At 49.5% G+C, this 23,788-nt stretch overlaps 1 protein-coding gene across 4 annotated transcripts in view; it reads right to left on the bottom strand.

Moving 5' to 3' along the window:
- LOC110523118 (protein Shroom3) overlaps positions 1-23,788 on the bottom strand; it is a 173,964-nt gene that overhangs the window by 68,088 nt on the left and 82,088 nt on the right. For all 4 annotated transcript variants that reach the window (XM_036936803.1, XM_036936802.1, XM_036936804.1 and 1 more), the window contains 5 exons: positions 22,004-22,126; positions 6,018-6,137; positions 5,036-5,773; positions 2,780-4,861; positions 655-1,282 (listed from right to left, as the gene is read on the bottom strand). In XM_036936803.1, coding sequence (XP_036792698.1) covers positions 655-1,282; positions 2,780-4,861; positions 5,036-5,773; positions 6,018-6,137; positions 22,004-22,126 — 3,691 coding nt within the window. The remainder of the gene's footprint in view (positions 1-654; positions 1,283-2,779; positions 4,862-5,035; positions 5,774-6,017; positions 6,138-22,003; positions 22,127-23,788) is intronic.

Here is a 23,788-nt window from a genome sequence, read left to right on the forward strand (position 1 = left end):
CACCTGTAGCACACGCTCCAGCAGGTATATCTCTCTAGTCACCCCCAAAACCAATTCTTTCTTTGGCCGCCTCTCTTTCTAGTTCTCTGCTGCCAATGACTGGAACGAACTACAAAATCTCTGAAACTGGAAACACTTATCTCCCTCACTAGCTTTAAGCACCAACTGTCAGAGCAGCTCACAGATTACTGCACCTGTACATAGCCCACCTATAATTCAGCCAAAACAACCACCTCTTTCCCTACTGTATTTAATTAATTTATTTATTTTGCTCCATTGCACCCCATTATTTTTATTTCCACTTTGCACATTCTTCCATTGCAAATCTACCATTCCAGTGTTTTACTTGCTATATTGTATTTACCTTGCCACCAAGGCCTTTTTTGCCTTTACCTCCCTTCTCACCTCCTTTGCTCACATCGTATATAGACTTGTTTATACTGTATTATTGACTGTATGTTTGTTTTACTCCATGTGTAACTCTGTGTCGTTGTATCTGTCGAACTGCTTTGCTTTATCTTGGCCAGGTCGCAATTGTAAATGAGAACTTGTTCTCAACTTGCCTACCTGGTTAAATAAAGGTGAAATAAAATAAATAAATAAACCTTTAAGTGCAAAAAAGCAGGAGATAGGATCTTGGATACTTTGACTCACCTCATGCATGTTCTCAGGCTCGGAGTAGGACCTCTTCTTCTTCTCCATGGTGAGTCGCTTACGCCCACCGATACGGGCCGGGACTGGTGGGCCCATGGCCAGGACGCTGAGGAGCTCTGGGGGACCGAACCTATCGGGCTCTGGGGTGACAACGTGCCTCTCTTTGGGGGTGTGAGGCGAGGGAAAGGTGGCTGGGGCTGGGATTGGGTCTGGGACAGTGACCGTAAGCCTTTCTTTAGGGGTGTGAGGCGAGTGAAAGGTGGCTGGGGCTGTGATTGGGTCTGGGACAGTGACCGTAAGCCTTTCTTTGGGGGTGTGAGTGGAGGTAGTTAGGGCAAGGGCTCGGGTGGAGGCTTGGACAGTAGTGGAGACAATGGAGGGTTTGGGGCTGGTCTTAGGTCCCCTCCTCTCCAGAGATAAGTGCTTGGCGGGGATGGGAGGGGAGTGGTTGTTGACACTCCCGCTGACGCTGATTCCCAGATCCCTGCGTCTGAAGGAGGTGGATCTGAGCACCTTGGACTGGGCGTCCTTGATACTGTTCCTGTAGGCCCGGTTAAAAGACGTGTCCTGGATGGTCCCCAGTAGGTCCTGCAGGTCATCCCTCCAATGGAACTCTCTGTCCCCATCCCTGTCAAAATCACAATGAGAATGCCTTTTATTCACCAAGTACATTAACCTTTGACCTGGTGAAATGGTGGTGACAATAATAAACAGAATATACAGACAGAATATAGACAATGTAATATACACATCATTTACACAATCTATACACTATACACCAACATAAACTGAGTGTACAAAACATTAAGAACACCTGCTCTTTCCATGAAATACAGTGCCTTGCGAAAGTATTCGGCCCCCTTGAACTTTGCGACCTTTTGCCACATTTCAGGCTTCAAACATAAAGATATAAAACTGTATTTTTTTGTGAAGAATCAACAACAAGTGGGACACAATCATGAAGTGGAACGACATTTATTGGATATTTCAAACTTTTTTAACAAATCAAAAACTGAAAAATTGGGCGTGCAAAATTATTCAGCCCCCTTAAGTTAATACTTTGTAGCGCCACCTTTTGCTGCGATTACAGCTGTAAGTCGCTTGGGGTCTATCAGTTTTTCACAGAGGGTGAACTCTATCAGTTTTTCACAGAGGGTGAATGGACAAGACAAAATATTGAAGTGCCTTTGAACGGGGTATGATAGTAGGTGCTAGGCGCATATTTATTTTACCTTGATTTAACTAGGCAAGAACAAATTCTTATTTTCAATGAGGGCCTAGGAACAGTGGGTTAACTGCCTGTTCAGGGGCAGAACGACCTTGTCAGCTCGGCGGTTTGAACTTGCAACCTTCTGGTTACTAGTCCAACGCTCTAACCACTAGGCTACCCTGCCGCCTCTACACTCTAACCACTAGACTACCCTGCCGCCTCTACACTCTAACCACTAGGCTACCCTGCCACCTCTACACTCTAACCACTAGGCTACCCTGCCGCCTCTACACTCTAACCACTAGGCTACCCTGCCGCCTCTACACTCTAACCACTAGGCTACCCTGCCGCCTCTACGCTCTAACCACTAGGCTACCCTGCCGCCTCTACGCTCTAACCACTAGGCTACCCTGCCGCCTCCACGCTCTAACCACTAGGCTACCTGCCGCCTCTACACTCTAACCACTAGGCTACCCTGCCACCTCTACGCTCTAACCACTAGACTACCCTGCCGCCTCTACGCTCTAACCACTAGGCTACCCTGCCGCCTCTACGCTCTAACCACTAGGCTACCCTGCCGCCTCTACGCTCTAACCACTAGGCTACCCTGCCGCCTCTACGCTCTAACCACTAGGCTACCCTGCCGCCTCTACGCTCTAACCACTAGACTACCCTGCCGCCTCTACGCTCTAACCACTAGGCTACCCTGCCGCCTCTACGCTCTAACCACTAGGCTACCCTGCCGCCTCTATGCTCTAACCACTAGGCTACCCTGCCGCCTCTACGCTCTAACCACTAGGCTACCCTGCCGTCCCATTGAGTCTGTTCTGAAGGTAAAAGGGGAGGTGCAACACAATATTCGGAAGGTGTTCCTTATGTTTTGTACACTTTGTATATACAATATTGAACGATTACCTGTCTCTGTCGTGGCCCTCCTGGCCCTCCTGGCTCCCCAGTTGGAAGGTGCTCCTGCTCCTCTGCAGGGCCGAGCCAGGGTGAGGGTCCTGGGGATTAGGGTGGTGGTGATGGGGGTACCTGGAGCTCTGAGGCTGGGTCTGGTCACAACTCCCTGGCCTCTGCTGCTCTGCGTAATGATGACCCTCGTGGGCCACCGTTGTTTTCCAATGATGTGAGCTAGAGGAGGAGCTCAGTGTTCTGCAGGTGCTGCTGGGGCTGCTAGTTCTCTCCAGCGTGTTACGCAGGTCATCCATACCAGCCCTCTCATGGTGCTGGGGCTGAGACTGGGGCTGAGACTGGGGCTGAGACTGGGGCTGAGACTGGGGCTGGGTTGGACGGGAGGAGGAGGGCCTCGGGTTGGTGTGGTTAGCGCTGGTGCTTTTACTCCTCTGCTTCCCCTGCCCATGGCTCTGCTCGCGGCCCTCGAAGCGGTTCACTTTCTCCAGAACAGAGAGGCTCCTCTGGTGGCTACTCTGGCTGTTGGCGGAGCTCTCTGGACTGTCACAACGCTGGACATCTGCTAGGACGTTCTGCAGCTGGGTCAGGGTGTGCTCTGGTCCCCTCTGGTCCCTCTGCGGTTGGGGCGGAATTGGATCGTTGTAGTACCAGAGGGGGGACCTGGATCTATGGTCATTGACCTGAAGGTCTGGCCCCTGGGCCCTCTGCTCTACCCGCTGATCTGGCCCCTGGGCCCTCTGCTCTACCCGCTGGTCAGGCCCCTGGGCCCTCTGCTCTACCTGTTGGTCAGGCCCCTGGGCCCTCTGCTCTACCTGTTGGTCAGGCCCCTGGGCCCTCTGCTCTACCTGTTGGTCAGGCCCCTGGGTCCTCTGCTCTACCCGCTGGTCAGACACCTGTGCTGGGGTACTACTGTTGTTGCTCCCCTGGGGAACATGTCCCTGTGCGATCTTACTGGGCATGGTGGTGCCTGCCACAGGGTGAGTAGCGTGGGGCCTGGGCTCTGTGCGTCTGACCTGCCCTTCCTCCCTGACCTGGCCCTGTCGGTGGTGCTCAGGGCAGCTCTCTGAGCCCTGGGAGTACCTGGGTAGCCTCTCTCCCCGCGGTTGGACTGGCGTGTATGGGTCCCTTCTCTCCTGGCCTATAGACTGGCCTATAGACTGGCCTATAGACTGGACTGAGGAGGGTCTGGACGCCTGACCCTGGCCTTGACTCTGACCCAGTCCCTGGCCTTGGCTCTGACCCTGACCCTGGCTCTGACCCTGACTTTGGCTCTGACCCTGTCCCTGGCCCTGGATCTGACCCTGTCCCTGGCTCTGACCCTGTCCTTGACCCTGGTTCTGACCCTGTCCCTGTCCCTGGCCTTGGCTCTGACCCTGTCCCTGTCCCTGGCCTTGGCTCTGATCCTGACCCTGGCCTTGGCTCTGTCCCTGGCCTTGGCTCTGACCCTGTCCCTGGCTCTGATCCTGACCCTGGCCTTGGCTCTGTCCCTGGCTCTGACCCTGTCCCTGGCCTTGGCTCTGACCCTGTCCCTGGCTCTGATCCTGGCTCTGACCCTGTCCCTGATCCTGACCCTGGCTTTGACCCTGTCCCTGTCCTTGGCTCCTCTGGCTCTGCCTTTGGGATACGGTCTGTCCCTCTCCCTTCAGATGAGACCTGTAGAGACCCAGTTTAGTTTGGGTCTCCTCGTACCCTGACTTTCCCCCCACTCTGTCTGCGGGTTGGGTTGGATGAGCAAAGTCAGGATGCTGAGGCTGGCCAGAGGAAGTGACATAGGAGGATATAGAGGGGTTGCTTTGGTATCCATTCTCCACCACTACCGCCATCCCTGTATCCACACTGACCCCCAGCCTTAACCCCTGGAGCTCTCTCTGTCTGCTCAGACTGCTCTCCCTGGCCATTGCTGGGTACATGCTGCTGGGGTTGGGGCTGCTGGTGGGCATCTGGGCATAGTGGGGCTCCGGTGGGGGTACAGGGTAGATGCCCTGGGGCAGCATGAGGCAGCCAGACTGGGTGGATGTTTGCTGGGGCTCGGGGGGCGGCGGGTAGCCCTGACCCACGCCCTGTTTGGGCTTGGTGGTGGGGCTAGAAGAAGAATAAGACATGTTTTGTAACAACAACAACAACAACAACAACAACAACAACAACAACATACACATGACTACATTAGAGAAACAGAGACACTGATGACTGGTGAAACAAACACAACTCATGATGTCCATGGGTTTGCTAATAGATACAATAGAACGGGCTGAATACCTGCTCTCAGGACTCTTCTCTATGACGGTGTGGAGCTGGCCCTCGGCCCCGTAGGAGCCCTTCACCGAGCCGGAGGCCACAGAGCCAGAGGAGTGGTACCAGGAGGAGGTGGACCCCTTGTGGAGAGCCCTGAGGGAGCGAGCCTGATCCAGGCTGGACCACGAGTTTGGTCTCTCATGGTTCCTGATAGCCGCGTAGCTGTCGCTCCGCATGGGAGGAGCCGGCGCCCCCTTCAGGCTCTCGTAGGAACTGCGGCTGGCGCTCTGACCCCAAATGGGCCCAACACTGTGACGGTTGGGGTTATTACCATGGTTACCACCACCGCTGCTTCCTCCACTACTGTTACTACTGCTACTGGTGGCGCGGTAACAGGCGGCCCCGCCCACACTACAAGACCCCGCCCTGCCAGTCTCGTGGCTGCGTAGCAACGCAGCAGAGGCGGAGCTAACCTCGTGCTCCTGAGCGCCGCCCTGCTGGGGGTCGTAGACCGTACGGACATATCGGATGTCAGCTTGCTGCATTCCCTCCGCCCCGGCCCCGCCCCCTCCACTAATCCCGCCCCTCTGCGGAACCGTCTCCATGGAGTACGATCTCTCTTTACCAAAGGTCGGAGCGGCCGCAAGGTACTCTGGGATACTAGAGCTGGTGGAGAAGGAGGAGTAGGCTGAGTCTCTCTTGCTGTGAAGGTGGTCCATGCTGTTGGAGGACTTGGAGGCAGACAGCTGGTGGCAGGAAGAGCTGGAGAGTACAGAACTACTTTATTTATCCTTACTGGATTGATTGAATTTATTAGCTAATTAGCAGTAGTAGGCTGCTCCAGCTGGAGACAGCATAACATATTATGTAGGATAAAAACCATGATCAACCTGGAGGCTTATTTCCATTGTGGTCCTCTCTGGAAATGATGATTACAAAGACAAGACAAGGATCAATAAGGCATAACAAAAAGGTCATAGAAAAAGCCCATGTTAAAGAGCAGCACCTGTAGGCTGGGTGGCCGTGGTGCTCCCCAAGGCTCTCCATACTTCCTCTAGAACTGTACTGGTCTGGACTCTTCCTCAGGTAACCTGGGTCGTAGCCCGACAGGTCTGTAGTAGACGCACTGGGGAAGAGAAGGAGAGAGAGATGTAAAGGAGGGAGAGAGAGAGAGAAAGAGAGGAATAAGAAAGATAAGAGAGAGAAAGAGAGAAAGAGAGAGAGAGAGAAAGAGGGAGTAAAGGAGGAAGAAACAGAGGAAGAAGAGAGAAGAGAGAGAGGGGAATAAGATAGAGAAGAGAGAGAGAGAGAGAGAGAGAGAGAGAGAGAGAGAGAGAGAGAGAGAGAGAGAGGTGTAAAGGAGAAAGGGAGAGAGAGACAGAGAGGGATAAGAGAGAGAAGAGAGAGAAGAGAGAGGTGTAAAGGAGAAAGAAAGAGAGAGACAGAGAAATAAGAAAGAGAAGAGAGAGAGAGAGATAGAGAGAGGTGTAAAGGAGAAAGGGCGAGAGAGACAGAGAGGAATAAGAGAGAGAAGAAGAAACTATCAACATCACATCCTGCTGTCACTCTGCTAACACAACAGGCAAATGGACAAATAGGAACTACAATACAGTATTATAGGATACCTTTATTGTCCATTTCCATGGAAATGAATTAAGTGAAGTCAGCGATAGACTTATAACCAAATACTTACCGGTTAAAACAACAGTCATAGGTTTCTGTTTAATGGGAAATGTATTTTCACAGTACTGTTACCAGCTCCTTCATCTTTCCATTACTATCTTGATTTATTGTCTGTGATGGGGGCTACATGGGCCGATTTCAAGTTTTCATAAGAATCGGAAATCTAAAATTTTTGGGTGCCGATTTCTGATTTAAATGTAAAAAAAAAAAAAAAACAGGCACTAGGGATGGAGGTGTGACTAGGGATGGAGGTGTGACCAGACACTAGGGATGGAGGTGTGACCAGACACTAGGGATGGAGGTGTGACTAGGGATGGAGGTGTGACCAGACACTAGGGATGGAGGTGTGACTAGGGATGGAGGTGTGACCAGGCACTAGGGATGGAGGTGTGACCAGACACTAGGGATGTAGGTGTGACCAGACACTAGGGATGGCGGTGTGACCAGACACTAGGGATGGAGGTGTGACTAGGGATGGAGGTGTGATCAGACACTAGGGATGGAGGTATGACCAGACACTAGGGATGGAGGTGTGACCAGACACTAGGGATGGAGGTGTGACCAGACACTAGGGATGGAGGTGTGACTAGGGATGGAGGTGTGACCAGACACTAGGGATGGAGGTGTGACTAGGGATGGAGGTGTGACCAGGCACTAGGGATGGAGGTGTGACCAGACACTAGGGATGTAGGTGTGACCAGACACTAGGGATGGAGGTGTGACTAGGGATGGAGGTGTGATCAGACACTAGGGATGTAGGTGTGACCAGACACTAGGGATGGAGGTGTGACTAGGGATGGAGGTGTGACCAGACACTAGGGATGGAGGTGTGATCAGACACTAGGGATGGAGGTGTGACCAGACACTAGGGATGGAGGTGTGACCAGACACTAGGGATGGAGGTGTGACCAGACACTAGGGATGGAGGTGTGACCAGACACTAGGGATGGAGGTGTGACCAGACACTAGGGATGGAGGTGTGACTAGGGATGGAGGTGTGACCAGACACTAGGGATGGAGGTGTGACTAGGGATGGAGGTGTGACCAGACACTAGGGATGGAGGTGTGACTAGGGATGGAGGTGTGACCAGACACTACGGATGGAGGTGTGACTAGGGATGGAGGTGTGACCAGACACTAGGGATGGAGGTGTGACCAGACACTAGGGATGGAGGTGTGACCAGACACTAGGGATGGAGGTATGACCAGACACTAGGGATGGAGGTGTGACTAGGGATGGAGGTGTGACCAGACACTAGGGATGGAGGTGTGACCAGACACTAGGGATGGAGGTGTGACCAGACACTAGGGATGGAGGTGTGACCAGACACTAGGGATGGAGGTGTGACTAGGGATGGAGGTGTGACCAGACACTAGGGATGGAGGTGTGACCAGACACTACGGATGGAGGTGTGACCAGACACTAGGGATGGAGGTGTGACTAGGGATGGAGGTGTGACTAGGGATGGAGGTGTGACCAGACACTAGGGATGGAGGTGTGACCAGACACTAGGGATGGAGGTGTGACCAGACACTAGGGATGGAGGTGTGACTAGGGATGGAGGTGTGACCAGACACTAGGGATGGAGGTGTGACCAGACACTAGGGATGGAGGTGTGACTAGGGATGGAGGTGTGACCAGACACTAGGGATGGAGGTGTGATCAGACACTAGGGATGGAGGTGTGACCAGACACTAGGGATGGAGGTGTGACCAGACACTAGGGATGGAGGTGTGACCAGACACTAGGGATGGAGGTGTGACCAGACACTAGGGATGGAGGTGTGACCAGACACTACGGATGGAGGTGTGACTAGGGATGGAGGTGTGACCAGACACTAGGGATGGAGGTGTGACTAGGGATGGAGGTGTGACCAGACACTAGGGATGGAGGTGTGACTAGGGATGGAGGTGTGACTAGGGATGGAGGTGTGACCAGACACTACGGATGGAGGTGTGACTAGGGATGGAGGTGTGACCAGACACTAGGGATGGAGGTGTGACCAGACACTAGGGATGGAGGTGTGACCAGACACTAGGGATGGAGGTGTGACCAGACACTAGGGATGGAGGTGTGACTAGGGATGGAGGTGTGACCAGACACTAGGGATGGAGGTGTGACCAGACACTAGGGATGGAGGTGTGACCAGACACTAGGGATGGAGGTGTGACCAGACACTAGGGATGGAGGTGTGACCAGACACTAGGGATGGAGGTGTGACCAGGCACTAGGGATGGAGGTGTGATCAGACACTAGGGATGGAGGTGTGACCAGACACTAGGGATGGAGGTGTGACCAGACACTAGGGACGGAGGTGTGACTAGGGATGGAGGTGTGACCAGACACTACGGATGGAGGTGTGACCAGACACTAGGGATGGAGGTGTGATCAGACACTAGGGATGGAGGTGTGACCAGACACTAGGGATGGAGGTGTGACCAGACACTAGGGATGGAGGTGTGACTAGGGATGGAGGTGTGACCAGACACTAGGGATGGAGGTGTGACTAGGGATGGAGGTGTGACCAGGCACTAGGGATGGAGGTGTGACCAGACACTAGGGATGGAGGTGTGACCAGACAATAGGGATGGAGGTGTGACCAGACACTAGGGATGGAGGTGTGACCAGACACTAGGGATGGAGGTGTGACCAGACACTAGGGATGGAGGTGTGACTAGGGATGGAGGTGTGATCAGGCACTAGGGATGGAGGTGTGACCAGACACTAGGGATGGAGGTGTGACTAGGGATGGAGGTGTGACCAGACACTAGGGATGGAGGTGTGACCAGACACTAGGGATGGAGGTGTGACCAGACACTAGGGATGGAGGTGTGACCAGACACTAGGGATGGAGGTGTGACCAGACACTAGGGATGGAGGTGTGACCAGGCACTAGGGATGGAGGTGTGATCAGACACTAGGGATGGAGGTGTGACCAGACACTAGGGATGGAGGTGTGACCAGACACTAGGGATGGAGGTGTGACTAGGGATGGAGGTGTGACCAGACACTACGGATGGAGGTGTGACCAGACACTAGGGATGGAGGTGTGATCAGACACTAGGGATGGAGGTGTGACCAGACACTAGGGATGGAGGTGTGACCAGACACTAGGGATGGAGGTGTGACTAGGGATGGAGGTGTGACCAGACACTAGGGATGGAGGTGTGACTAGGGATGGAGGTGTGACCAGGCACTAGGGATGGAGGTGTGACCAGACACTAGGGATGGAGGTGTGACCAGACAATAGGGATGGAGGTGTGACCAGACACTAGGGATGGAGGTGTGACCAGACACTAGGGATGGAGGTGTGACCAGACACTAGGGATGGAGGTGTGACTAGGGATGGAGGTGTGATCAGGCACTAGGGATGGAGGTGTGACCAGACACTAGGGATGGAGGTGTGACCAGACACTAGGGATGGAGGTGTGACTAGGGATGGAGGTGTGACCAGACACGAGGGACGGAGGTGTGACCAGACACTAGGGATGGAGGTGTGACCAGACACGAGGGATGGAGGTGTGACCAGGCACGAGGGACGGAGGTGTGACCAGACACTAGGGATGGAGGTTCCACTCTTCATACCCCTGATAACTCCTTTGTCCCACCTCCCACACATGCGGTGACCTCACCCATTACAACCAGCATGTCCAGAGATACAACCTCTCTCATCATCACCCAGTGCCTGGGCTTACCTCCGCTGTACCCGCACCCCACCATACCCCTGTCTGCGCATTATGCCCTGAATATATTCTACCATGCCCAGAAACCTGCTCCTCTTATTCTCTGTCCCCAACGCTCTAGGCGACCAGTTTTGATAGCCTTTAGCCGCACTCTCATACTACTCCTTCTCTGTTCCGCGGGTGATGTGGAGGTAAACCCAGGCCCTGCATGTCCCCAGGCACCCTCATTTGTTGACTTCTGTGATCGAAAAAGCCTTGGTTTCATGCATGTCAACATCAGAAGCCTCCTCCCTAAGTTTGTTTTACTCACTGCTCTAGCACACTCTGCTAACCCTGATGTTCTTGCTGTGTCTGAATCCTGGCTCAGGAAGGCCACCAAAATTTCAGAGATTTCCATACCCAACTATAACATCTTCCGTCAAGATAGAACTGCCAAAGGGGGAGGAGTTGCAGTCTACTGCAGAGATAGCCTGCAAAGTAATGTCATACTTTCCAGGTCCATACCCAAACAGTTCGAACTACTAATTTTGAAAATTACTCTCTCCAGAAATAAGTCTCTCACTGTTGCCGCCTGCTACCGACCTCCCTCAGCTCCCATCTGTGCCCTGGACACCATTTGTGAATTGATCGCCCCCCATCTAGCTTCAGAGTTTGTTCTGTTAGGTGACCTAAACTGGGATATGCTTAACACCCCGGCAGTCCTACAATCTAAGCTAGATGCCCTCAATCTCACACAAATCATCAAGGAACCCACCAGGTACAACCCTAACTCTGTAAACAAGGGCACCCTCATAGACGTCATCCTGACCAACTGGCCCTCCAAATACACCTCCGCTGTCTTCAACCAGGATCTCAGCGATCACTGCCTCATTGCCTGTATCCGCTACGGAGCCGCAGTCAAACGACCACCCCTCATCACTGTCAAACGCTCCCTAAAACACTTCTGTGAGCAGGCCTTCCTAATCGACCTGGCCCGGGTATCCTGGAAGGACATTGACCTCATCCCGTCAGTTGAGGATGCCTGGTCATTCTTTAAAAGTAACTTCCTCACCATTTTAGATAAGCATGCTCCGTTCAAAAAATGCAGAACTAAGAACAGATACAGCCCTTGGTTCACCCCAGACCTGACTGCCCTCGACCAGCACAAAAACATCCTGTGGCGGACTGCAATAGCATCGAATAGTCCCCGTGATATGCAACTGTTCAGGGAAGTCCGGAACCAATACACGCAGTCAGTCAGGAAAGCTAAGGCCAGCTTCTTCAGGCAGAAGTTTGCATCCTGTAGCTCCAACTCCAAAACGTTCTGGGACACTGTGAAGTCAATGGAGAACAAGAGCACCTCCTCCCAGCTGCCCACTGCACTGAGGCTAGGTAACACGGTCACCACCGATAAATCCATGATTATCGAAAACTTCAATGAGCATTTCTCAACGGCTGGCCATGCCTTCCGCCTGGCTACTTCAACCTCGGCCAACAGCCCCGCCCCCCCGCTGCTCCTCGCCCAAGCCTCTCCAGGTTCTCCTTTACCCAAATCCAGATAGCAGATGTTCTGAAAGAGCTGCAAAACCTGGACCCGTACAAATCAGCTGGGCTTGACAATCTGGACCCTCTATTTCTGAAACTATCCGCCACCATTGTCGCAACCCCTATTACCAGCCTGTTCAACCTCTCTTTCATATCGTCTGAGATCCCCAAGGATTGGAAAGCTGCCGCAGTTATCCCCCTCTTCAAAGGGGGAGACACCCTGGACCCAAACTGTTACAGACCTATATCCATCCTGCCCTGCCTATCTAAGGTCTTCGAAAGCCAAGTCAACAAACAGGTCACTGACCATCTCGAATCCCACTGTACCTTCTCCGCTGTGCAATCTGGTTTCCGAGCCGGTCACGGGTGCACCTCAGCCACACTCAAGGTACTAAACGATATCATAACCGCCATTGATAAAAGACAGTACTGTGCAGCCGTCTTCATCGACCTTGCCAAGGCTTTCGACTCTGTCAATCACCATATTCTTATCGGCAGACTCAGTAGCCTCGGTTTTTCGGATGACTGCCTTGCCTGGTTCACCAATTACTTTGCAGACAGAGTTCAGTGTGTCAAATCGGAGGGCATGCTGTCCGGTCCTCTGGCAGTCTCTATGGGGGTGCCACAGGGTTCAATTCTCGGGCCGACTCTTTTCTCTGTATACATCAATGATGTTGCTCTTGCTGCGGGCGATTCCCTGATCCACCTCTACGCAGACGACACCATTCTATATACTTTCGGCCCGTCATTGGACACTGTGCTATCTAACCTCCAAACAAGCTTCAATGCCATACAACACTCCTTCCGTGGCCTCCGACTGCTCTTAAACGCTAGTAAAACCAAATGCATGCTTTTCAACCGATCGCTGCCTGCACCCGCATCCCCGCCTAGCATCACCACCCTGGATGGTTCCGACCTAGAATATGTGGACATCTATAAGTACCTAGGTGTCTGGCTAGACTGCAAACTCTCCTTCCAGACTCATATCAAACATCTCCAATCGAAAATCAAATCAAGAGTTGGCTTTCTATTCCGCAACAAAGCCTCCTTCACTCACGCCGCCAAGCTTACCCTAGTAAAACTGACTATCCTACCGATCCTCGACTTCGGCGATGTCATCTACAAAATGGCTTCCAACACTCTACTCAGCAAACTGGATGCAGTCTATCACAGTGCCATCCGTTTTGTCACTAAAGCACCTTATACCACCCACCACTGCGACTTGTATGCTCTAGTAGGCTGGCCCTCACTATATATTCGTCGCCAGACCCACTGGCTCCAGGTCATCTACAAGTCCATGCTAGGTAAAGCTCCGCCTTATCTCAGCTCACTGGTCACGATGGCAACACCCACCCGTAGCACGCGCTCCAGCAGGTGTATCTCACTGATCATCCCTAAAGCCAACACCTCATTTGGCCGCCTTTCGTTCCAGTACTCTGCTGCCTGTGACTGGAACGAATTGCAAAAATCGCTGAAGTTGGAGACTTTTATCTCCCTCACCAACTTCAAACATCAGCTATCTGAGCAGCTAACCGATCGCTGCAGCTGTACATAGTCTATTGGTAAATAGCCCACCCATTTTCACCTACCTCATCCCATACTGTTTTTATTTATTTATTTTTCTGCTCTTTTGCACACCAATATCTCTACCTGTACATGACCATCTGATCATTTATCACTCCAGTGTTAATCTGCAAAATTGTAATTATTCGCCTACCTCATGCCTTTTGCACACATTGTATATAGACTCCCCCTTTGTTTTCCACTGTGTTATTGACTTGTTAATTGTTTACTCCATGTGTAACTCTGTGTTGTCTGCTCATACTGCTATGCTTTATCTTGGCCAGGTCGCAGTTGCAAATGAGAACTTGTTCTCAACTAGACTACCTGGTTAAATAAAGGTGAAATAAAAATAAAATAAAAAAATGGAGGTGTGACCAGACACTAGGGATGGAGGTATGACCAGACACTAGGGATGGAGGTGTGATCAGACACTAGGGATGGAGGTGTGACCAGACACTAGGGATGGAGGTGTGACCAGACACTAGGGATGGAGGTGTGACCAGACACTAGGGATGGAGGTGTGACCATGTACTAGGGATGGAGGTGTGATCAGGGATGGAGGTGTGACCAGACACTAGGGATGGAGGTGTGATCAGGGATGGAGGTGTGACCAGACACTAGGGATGGAGGTGTGACCAGACACTAGGGATGGAGGTGTGATCAGGGATGGAGGTGTGACCAGACACTAGGGATGGAGGTGTGACCAGACACTAGGGATGGAGGTGTGACCAGACACTAGGGATGGAGGTGTGACCAGACACTAGGGATGGAGGTGTGACTAGGGATGGAGGTGTGACCAGGCACTAGGGATGGAGGTGTGACCAGACACTAGGGATGGAGGTATGACCAGACACTAGGGATGGAGGTGTGACCAGACACTAGGGATGGAGGTGTGACCAGACACTAGGGATGGAGGTGTGACCAGGCACTAGGGATGGAGGTGTGACCAGACACTAGGGATGGAGGTGTGACCAGACACTAGGGATGGAGGTGTGACTAGACACTAGGGATGGAGGTGTGACCAGACACTAGGGATGGAGGTGTGACCAGACACTAGGGATGGAGGTGTGACCAGACACTAGGGATGGAGGTGTGACTAGGGATGGAGGTGTGACCAGACACTAGGGATGGAGGTGTGACCAGACACTAGGGATGGAGGTATGACCAGACACTAGGGATGGAGGTGTGACCAGACACTAGGGATGTAGGTGTGACTAGGGATGGGGGATTGACCAGACACTAGGGATGGAGGTGTGACCAGACACTAGGGATGGAGGTATGACTAGGGATGGAGGTGTGACCAGACACTAGGGATGGAGGTGTGACTAGACACTAGGGATGGAGGTGTGACTAGGGATGGAGGTGTGACCAGACACTAGGGATGGAGGTGTGACTAGACACTAGGGATGGAGGTGTGACTAGGGATGGAGGTGTGACCAGACACTAGGGATGGAGGTGTGACTAGGGATGGAGGTGTGACCAGGCACTAGGGATGGAGGTGTGACTAGGGATGGAGGTGTGACCAGACACTAGGGATGGAGGTGTGACCAGACACTAGGGATGGAGGTGTGACCAGACACTAGGGATGGAGGTGTGACTAGGGATGGAGGTGTGACTAGGCACTAGGGATGGAGGTGTGACTAGGGATGGAGGTGTGACCAGGCACTAGGGATGGAGGTGTGACTAGGGATGGAGGTGTGACCAGACACTAGGGATGGAGGTGTGACCAGACACTAGGGATGGAGGTGTGACCAGACACTAGGGATGGAGGTGTGACCAGACACTAGGGATGGAGGTGTGACCAGACACTAGGGATGGAGGTGTGACTAGGGATGGAGGTGTGACCAGACACTAGGGATGGAGGTGTGACCAGACACTAGGGATGGAGGTGTGACCAGACACTACGGATGGAGGTGTGACTAGGGATGGAGGTGTGACTAGGGATGGAGGTGTGACCAGAAACTAGGGATGGAGGTGTGACTAGGGATGGAGGTATGACCAGACACTAGGGATGGAGGTGTGACCAGACACTAGGGATGTAGGTGTGACTAGGGATGGGGGATTGACCAGACACTAGGGATGGAGGTGTGACCAGACACTAGGGATGGAGGTGTGACTAGGGATGGAGGTGTGACCAGACACTAGGGATGGAGGTGTGACTAGACACTAGGGATGGAGGTGTGACTAGGGATGGAGGTGTGACCAGACACTAGGGATGGAGGTGTGACTAGACACTAGGGATGGAGGTGTGACTAGGGATGGAGGTGTGACCAGACACTAGGGATGGAGGTGTGACTAGGGATGGAGGTGTGACCAGGCACTAGGGATGGAGGTGTGACTAGGGATGGAGGTGTGACCAGACACTAGGGATGGAGGTGTGACCAGACACTAGGGATGGAGGTGTGACCAGACACTAGGGATGGAGGTGTGACTAGGGATGGAGGTGTGACTAGGCACTAGGGATGGAGGTGTGACTAGGGATGGAGGTGTGACCAGGCACTAGGGATGGAGGTGTGACTAGGGATGGAGGTGTGACCAGACACTAGGGATGGAGGTGTGACCAGACACTAGGGATGGAGGTGTGACCAGACACTAGGGATGGAGGTGTGACCAGACACTAGGGATGGAGGTGTGACCAGACACTAGGGATGGAGGTGTGACTAGGGATGGAGGTGTGACCAGACACTAGGGATGGAGGTGTGACCAGACACTAGGGATGGAGGTGTGACCAGACACTACGGATGGAGGTGTGACTAGGGATGGAGGTGTGACTAGGGATGGAGGTGTGACCAGACACTAGGGATGGAGGTGTGACTAGGGATGGAGGTGTGACCAGACACTAGGGATGGAGGATTGACCAGACACTAGGGATGGAGGTGTGACCAGACACTAGGGATGGAGGTGTGACCAGACACTAGGGATGGAGGTGTGACCAGACACTAGGGATGGAGGTGTGACCAGACACTAGGGATGGAGGTGTGACCAGACACTAGGGATGGAGGTGTGACCAGACACTAGGGATGGAGGTGTGACTAGGGATGGAGGTGTGACCAGACACTAGGGATGGAGGTGTGACTAGGGATGGAGGTGTGACCAGACACTAGGGATGGAGGTGTGACCAGACACTAGGGATGGAGGTGGGACTAGACACTAGGGATGGAGGTGTGACTAGGGATGGAGGTGTGAGCATGCGGGTCTGGGCAGAGGAGATGTAGTCGTTGTCTGTGTCTGTAAATTGTAGTTCGTATGTATAAATTTGTAACTGAAGAGATTTTTTTCATGACGTAACAATTCCCCACCGATTTATCCAGAATAACCAATAGCAGTTCCCCGTTGATTAAGCCAGTTTCAAACATCAATGGGCCCCTGGGCTTGTTGCCCTTGTATGGTTATATAGGTGGAGGAGGGGGGATGGCAGGCAGAGTGTGTGTGTGTGGGTGCGTACATGTGACGTGTGTGTAGTCTGCATGCCTGTGTGTGTGTGTGTGATGTGTGTGTGTGTGACGTGTGTGTAGTCTGCATGCCTGTGTGGTGTGTGTGTGTGTGTGTGTGTGTGTGTGTGTGTAGTCTGCATGCCTGTGTGTGTGTGTGTTTGTGACGTGTGTGTAGTCTGCATGCCTGTGTGTGTGTGTGTGTGTGTGTGTGTGTGTGTGTGTGTGTGTGTGTGTGTGTGTGTGTGTGTGTGTTGGGGGATGGTAGGGGCCCAGTGTTGGTTGATATTTCTACAGCAGTAATGACGATGAGGAGGACGTAACAGCTCTGAGATCAGCACTAATCGCTCTTATAGCAGCGCAATTACCTCGAGTTCTCTCCTACCAATTACCTTCATTTCTCTCCTACCATACTCTCAGAACTGGACAGGCTGCTCTTTGCCTCTCCCTCTCTCTTCTCTCTCTCCTCCACCCTCTCTCACTTTCTCTTCTCTCTCAGCAAATAACTGCCGACATTGGACGACCCGAGAGGGAGTGGGAGCTGCCATGGGAACGGTAGAGGTGAGGGGAGGTGTCACCAGGAATGTCCATCCATAGCAGACAGATGACGTCAATACCCCCCCCACCCCCCACCCCCTCCCACCCCCTCATTATTTTCTGACATCACTGACCGATAGGGCCTCAATGTCCTGGTCTGAACACAACAACAGTCTACATATAGACAGGTCGGTTGTTTAGCAACCAAAGTGACGCGGGTACAACTATGGTGCAAAACAGACGGGGTTGGCTTTGATTGTTGACAACATGTAAACTATATTTAGTCTCCAAATGTTTACTGAAAAAACATAAAATAAATGTGCACAATGAACACTTGTTGTCTCTCAAATACACCGTTACAGTTGTTGCTTAGCTGGCTAGCGAATTTGAGCTATATTAGCATAGACGTGACATCAGTCAAAACACATAAAAACAAGACATCGTATCAATACCAAGATGAAACGAGCCACCTACATTTCCCCACGTGGTAGCTTCTTGTCATTGTTGCTAGCTATCTGGACATCCAGAATCACAACACACTGCCTTCTGCCTCATTGAAGCGTGTGCATTGTTTTAGTGACGTTGTCGGCTAACCCGTTTACACACAAGCTGTCCTAAACACATCAACTTCACAGGCAGTTGTCTGGTGGATCAAATATCCTTTCATCTGTCTCAGTCTAAGATAATACACTACTGTCCTTTCATCCATCTCAGTCTAAGATAATACACTACTGTTCTTTCATGAGTCTCAGTCTAAGATAATACACTACTGTCCTTTCATGAGTCTCAGTCTAAGATAATACACTACTGTCCTTTCATCCATCTCAGTCTAAGATAATACACTACTGTCCTTTCATGAGTCTCAGTCTAAGATAATACCCTACTGTCCTTTCATCCATCTCAGTCTAAGATAATACACTACTGTTCTTTCATGAGTCTCAGTCTAAGATAATACACTACTGTTCTTTCATGAGTCTCAGTCTAAGATAATACACTACTGTCCTTTCATGAGTTTCAGTCTAAGATAATACACTACTGTCCTTTCATCTGTCTCAGTCTAAGATAATACACTACTGTCCTTTCATGAGTCTCAGTCTAAGATAATACACTACTGTCCTTTCATGAGTCTCAGTCTAGGAAAATACACTACTGTCCTTTCATGAGTCTCAGTCTAAGATAATACACTACTGTCCTTTCATGAGTCTCAATCTAAGATAATACACTACTGTCCTTTCATGAGTCTCAGTCTAAGATAATACACTACTGTCCTTTCATGAGTCTCAGTCTAAGATAATACACTACTGTCCTTTCATGAGTCTCAGTCTAAGATAATACACTACTGTTCTTTCATGAGTCTCAGTCTAAGATAATACACTACTGTCCTTTCATCTGTCTCAGTCTAAGATAATACACTACTGTCCTTTCATGAGTCTCAGTCTAAGATAATACACTACTGTCCTTTCATGAGTCTCAGTCTAAGATAATACACTACTGTCCTTTCATGAGTCTCAGTCTAAGATAATACACTACTGTCCTTTCATGAGTCTCAGTCTAAGATAATACACTACTGTCCTTTCATGAGTCTCAGTCTAAGATAATACACTACTGTCCTTTCATGAGTCTCAGTCTAAGATAATACACTACTGTCCTTTCATGAGTCTCAATCTAAGATAATACACTACTGTCCTTTCATGAGTCTCAGTCTAAGATAATACACTACTGTCCTTTCATGAGTCTCAGTCTAAGATAATACACTACTGTCCTTTCATGAGTCTCAGTCTAAGATAATACACTACTGTCCTTTCATCCATCTCAGTCTAAGATAATACACTACTGTCCTTTCATGAGTCTCAGTCTAAGATAATACACTACTGTCCTTTCATGAGTCTCAGTCTAAGATAATACACTACTGTCCTTTCATGAGTCTCAATCTAAGATAATACACTACTGTCCTTTCATGAGTCTCAGTCTAAGATAATACACTACTGTCCTTTCATGAGTCTCAGTCTAAGATAATACACTACTGTCCTTTCATGAGTCTCAGTCTAAGATAATACACTACTGTCCTTTCATCCATCTCAGTCTAAGATAATACACTACTGTCCTTTCATGAGTCTCAGTCTAAGATAATACACTACTGTCCTTTCATGAGTCTCAGTCTAAGATAATACACTACTGTCCTTTCATGAGTCTCAGTCTAAGATAATACACTACTGTCCTTTCATGAGTCTCAGTCTAAGATAATACACTACTGTCCTTTCATGAGTCTCAGTCTAAGATAATACACTACTGTCCTTTCATCCATCTCAGTCTAAGATAATACACTACTGTCCTTTCATGAGTCTCAGTCTAAGATAATACACTACTGTCCTTTCATGAGTCTCAGTCTAAGATAATACACTACTGTCCTTTCATCCATCTCAGTCTAAGATAATACACTACTGTCCTTTCATGAGTCTCAGTCTAAGATAATACACTACTGTTCTTTCATGAGTCTCAGTCTAAGATAATACACTACTGTCCTTTCATCTGTCTCAGTCTAAGATAATACATTACTGTCCTTTCATGAGTCTCAGTCTAAGATAATACACTACTGTCCTTTCATGAGTCTCAGTCTAAGATAATACACTACTGTCCTTTCATGAGTCTCAGTCTAAGATAATACACTACTGTTCTTTCATGAGTCTCAGTCTAAGATAATACACTAAGATAATACACTACTGTCCTTTCATGAGTCTCAGTCTAAGATAATACACTACTGTCCTTTCATGAGTCTCAGTCTAAGATAATACACTACTGTCCTTTCATGAGTCTCAGTCTAAGATAATACACTACTGTTCTTTCATGAGTCTCAGTCTAAGATAATACACTAAGATAATACACTACTGTCCTTTCATGAGTCTCAGTCTAAGATAATACACTACTGTCCTTTCATGAGTCTCAGTCTAAGATAATACACTACTGTCCTTTCATGAGTCTCAGTCTAAGATAATACACTACTGTCCTTTCATGAGTCTCAGTCTAAGATAATACACTACTGTCCTTTCACGAGTCTCAGTCTAAGATAATACACTACTGTCCTTTCATGAGTCTCAGTCTAAGATAATACACTACTGTTCTTTCATGAGTCTCAGTCTAAGATAATACACTAAGATAATACACTACTGTCCTTTCATGAGTCTCAGTCTAAGATAATACACTACTGTCCTTTCATGAGTCTCAGTCTAAGATAATACACTACTGTCCTTTCATGAGTCTCAGTCTAAGATAATACACTACTGTCCTTTCATCCATCTCAGTCTAAGATAATACACTACTGTCCTTTCATGAGTCTCAGTCTAAGATAATACACTACTGTCCTTTCATGAGTCTCAGTCTAAGATAATACACTACTGTCCTTTCATCCATCTCAGTCTAAGATAATACACTACTGTCCTTTCATGAGTCTCAGTCTAAGATAATACACTACTGTCCTTTCATGAGTCTCAGTCTAAGATAATACACTACTGTCCTTTCATGAGTCTCAGTCTAAGATAATACACTACTGTCCTTTCATGAGTCTCAGTCTAAGATAATACACTACTGTCCTTTCATGAGTCTCAGTCTAAGATAATACACTACTGTCCTTTCATGAGTCTCAGTCTAAGATAATACACTACTGTTCTTTCATGAGTCTCAGTCTAAGATAATACACTAAGATAATACACTACTGTCCTTTCATGAGTCTCAGTCTAAGATAATACACTACTGTCCTTTCATGAGTCTCAGTCTAAGATAATACACTACTGATCTCCATGAGAAACAGCTGGGTTCAACTGGGCAACAAAAGAGTGGTATCTTCATCCTAAATGGCACCCTATTCCCTATATAGTGCACTACTTTTGACCAGAACCCTATAGAACCCTATTCCCTATATAGTGCACTACTTTTGATCAGAGCCCTATGGAACCACATTCCCTATATAGTGCACTACTTTTGACCAGAGCCCGATGGAACCCTATTCCCTAAATAGTGCACTACTTTAGACCAGAGCCCTATGGAACCCTATTCCCTAAATAGTGCACTACTTTAGACCAGAGCTCTATGGCAGCCTAGAAAATCTCAAATATAAAATATATTTTGATTTGGTTAACACTTTTGGGATTACTACATTATTTCTTATGTGTTACTTCATAATTTTGATGTCTTAACTATTATTCTACAATGTAGAAAATAGTACAAATAAAGAAAAACCCTTGAATGAGTAGGTGTGTCCAACCTTTTGACTGCCACTGTACACTAATTGAAGTGGATTTAACAAGTGACATCAATAAGGGATCAGAGCTTTCACCTGGATTCACCTGGTCAGTCTGTCATGGAAAGAGCAGGTGTTCTTAATGTTTTGTACACTCAGTATGTAATCATCATACTTAACATGTTTAAGGATCTAAATATTTCCATATAAAATGTATAAAACCCGCTTAAATAATAAGCCCTGACTTTCTGACAGGGGCCCTGTGTTCACCGCTCCACAGCATCAAAAATGGATTTAGAAATATATATTGATTTATCACTTGATTGATTGACTAACCTGGAGGGGTAGGTGTGATGCCAAGGAGGGTCCTGGGATATTTGCATCATGCTGGGGTCTGGCTGCCCCTCGCCTAGCTTGGTGGCGTGCCACGAGTGAGGTCTGGAGACAGGCTCGCTGCGTCTGTAGAACATAGAATTAGAACATAGAAGAGAGAGTGAGTTCTCGAGACAGGCTCGCTCCGTCTGTAGAACAAAGATTTAGAACATAGAACAAAGAACTATAACATAGAAGAGAGAGTGAGTTGTGTCTGTAGAACATAGATTTAGAACATAGAACATAGAATTAGAACATAGATTTAGAACATAGAATCAGAACATAGAAGAGAGAGTGAGTTCTGGAGACAGGCTCGCTGTGTCTGTAGAACATAGATTTAGAACACAGAACATAGATTTAGAACATAGAAGAGAGAGTGAGTTCTTGAGACAGGCTCGCTGTGTCTGCGGATGGAAGTTTAGAGTGGAGGGAGGTCAGGATCCAGGTCGACATTGAGATGGAGAGAGGTCAGGATCCAGGTCGACATTGAGATGGAGTGAGGTCAGGATCCAGGTCCACATTGAGATGGAGTGAGGTCAGGATCCAGGTCCACATTGAGATGGAGTGAGGTCAGGATCCAGGTCCACATTGAGATGGAGTGAGGTCAGGATCCAGGTCGACATTGAGATGGAGTGAGGTCAGGATCCAGGTCCACATTGAGATGGAGTGAGGTCAGGATCCAGGTCCACATTGAGATGGAGTGAGGTCAGGATCCAGGTCCACATTGAGATGGAGTGAGGTCAGGATCTAGGTCCACATTGAGATGGAGTGAGGTCAGTATCCAGGTCCACATTGAGATGGAGTGAGGTCAGGATCCAGGTCGACATTGAGATGGAGTGAGGTCAGGATCCAGGTCCACATTGAGATGGAGTGAGGTCAGGATCCAGGTTTAAATGTCAGGAATTGTGAAAAACTGAGTTTAAATGTATTTGGCTAAGGTGAATGTAAACTTCCGACTTCAACTATACGTAAAGGGGTCTGGTATAGCTTAATGAAAAGGGAGGTTCATATATTGTTATACTGTATATTGTTACATAATGTGTACAAGCTGGAAGATATTAGTGTTTGGAGGGAAGCCCAGAGGGATTCACAGAACAGAGTGAACCAACATCTGAATGTAGTTAGTCACATCAGACCACAATGCCTCAGAGAGTTTATGACAACTTGTTGGTGATTCATTAAACCTGTGAGTGCTGCCTGTGAATGCTGCCTGTAAATACTGCCTGTGAGTGCTGCCTGTGAGTGCTGCCTGTGAGTGCTGCCTATGAATGCTGCCTGTAAATGCTGCCTGTAAATTCTGCCTATGTATGCTGCCTGTAAATGCTGCCTGTGAGTGCTGCCTGTGAGTGCTGCCTGTGAGTGCTGCCAGTGAGTGCTGCCTGTGAGTGCTGCCTATGAATGCTGCCTGTAAATGCTGCCTGTAAATTCTGCCTGTGTATGCTGCCTGTAAATGCTGCCTGTGAGTGCTGCCTGTGAGTGCTGCCTGTGAGTGCTGCCAGTGAGTGCTTCCAGTGAGTGCTTCCAGTGAGTGCTTCCAGTGAATTCTGCCTGTAAATGCTGCCTGTAAATGCTGCCTGTGAGTGCTGCCTGTGAGTGCTGCCAGTGAGTGCTGCCAGTGAGTGCTGCCAGTGAGTGCTGTAAGTGAGTGCTGCCTGTAAATGCTGCCTGTGAGTGCTGCCTGTGAGTGCTGCCTGTGAATGTAAACGCCTGTGAATGTCCAACACAACGACAGCAGGTGGGTTTATTTGT

This window comes from Oncorhynchus mykiss, chromosome 12, assembly GCF_013265735.2.
Source record: "Oncorhynchus mykiss isolate Arlee chromosome 12, USDA_OmykA_1.1, whole genome shotgun sequence".
In the NCBI taxonomy this organism is placed as follows: Eukaryota; Metazoa; Chordata; class Actinopteri; order Salmoniformes; family Salmonidae; genus Oncorhynchus; species Oncorhynchus mykiss.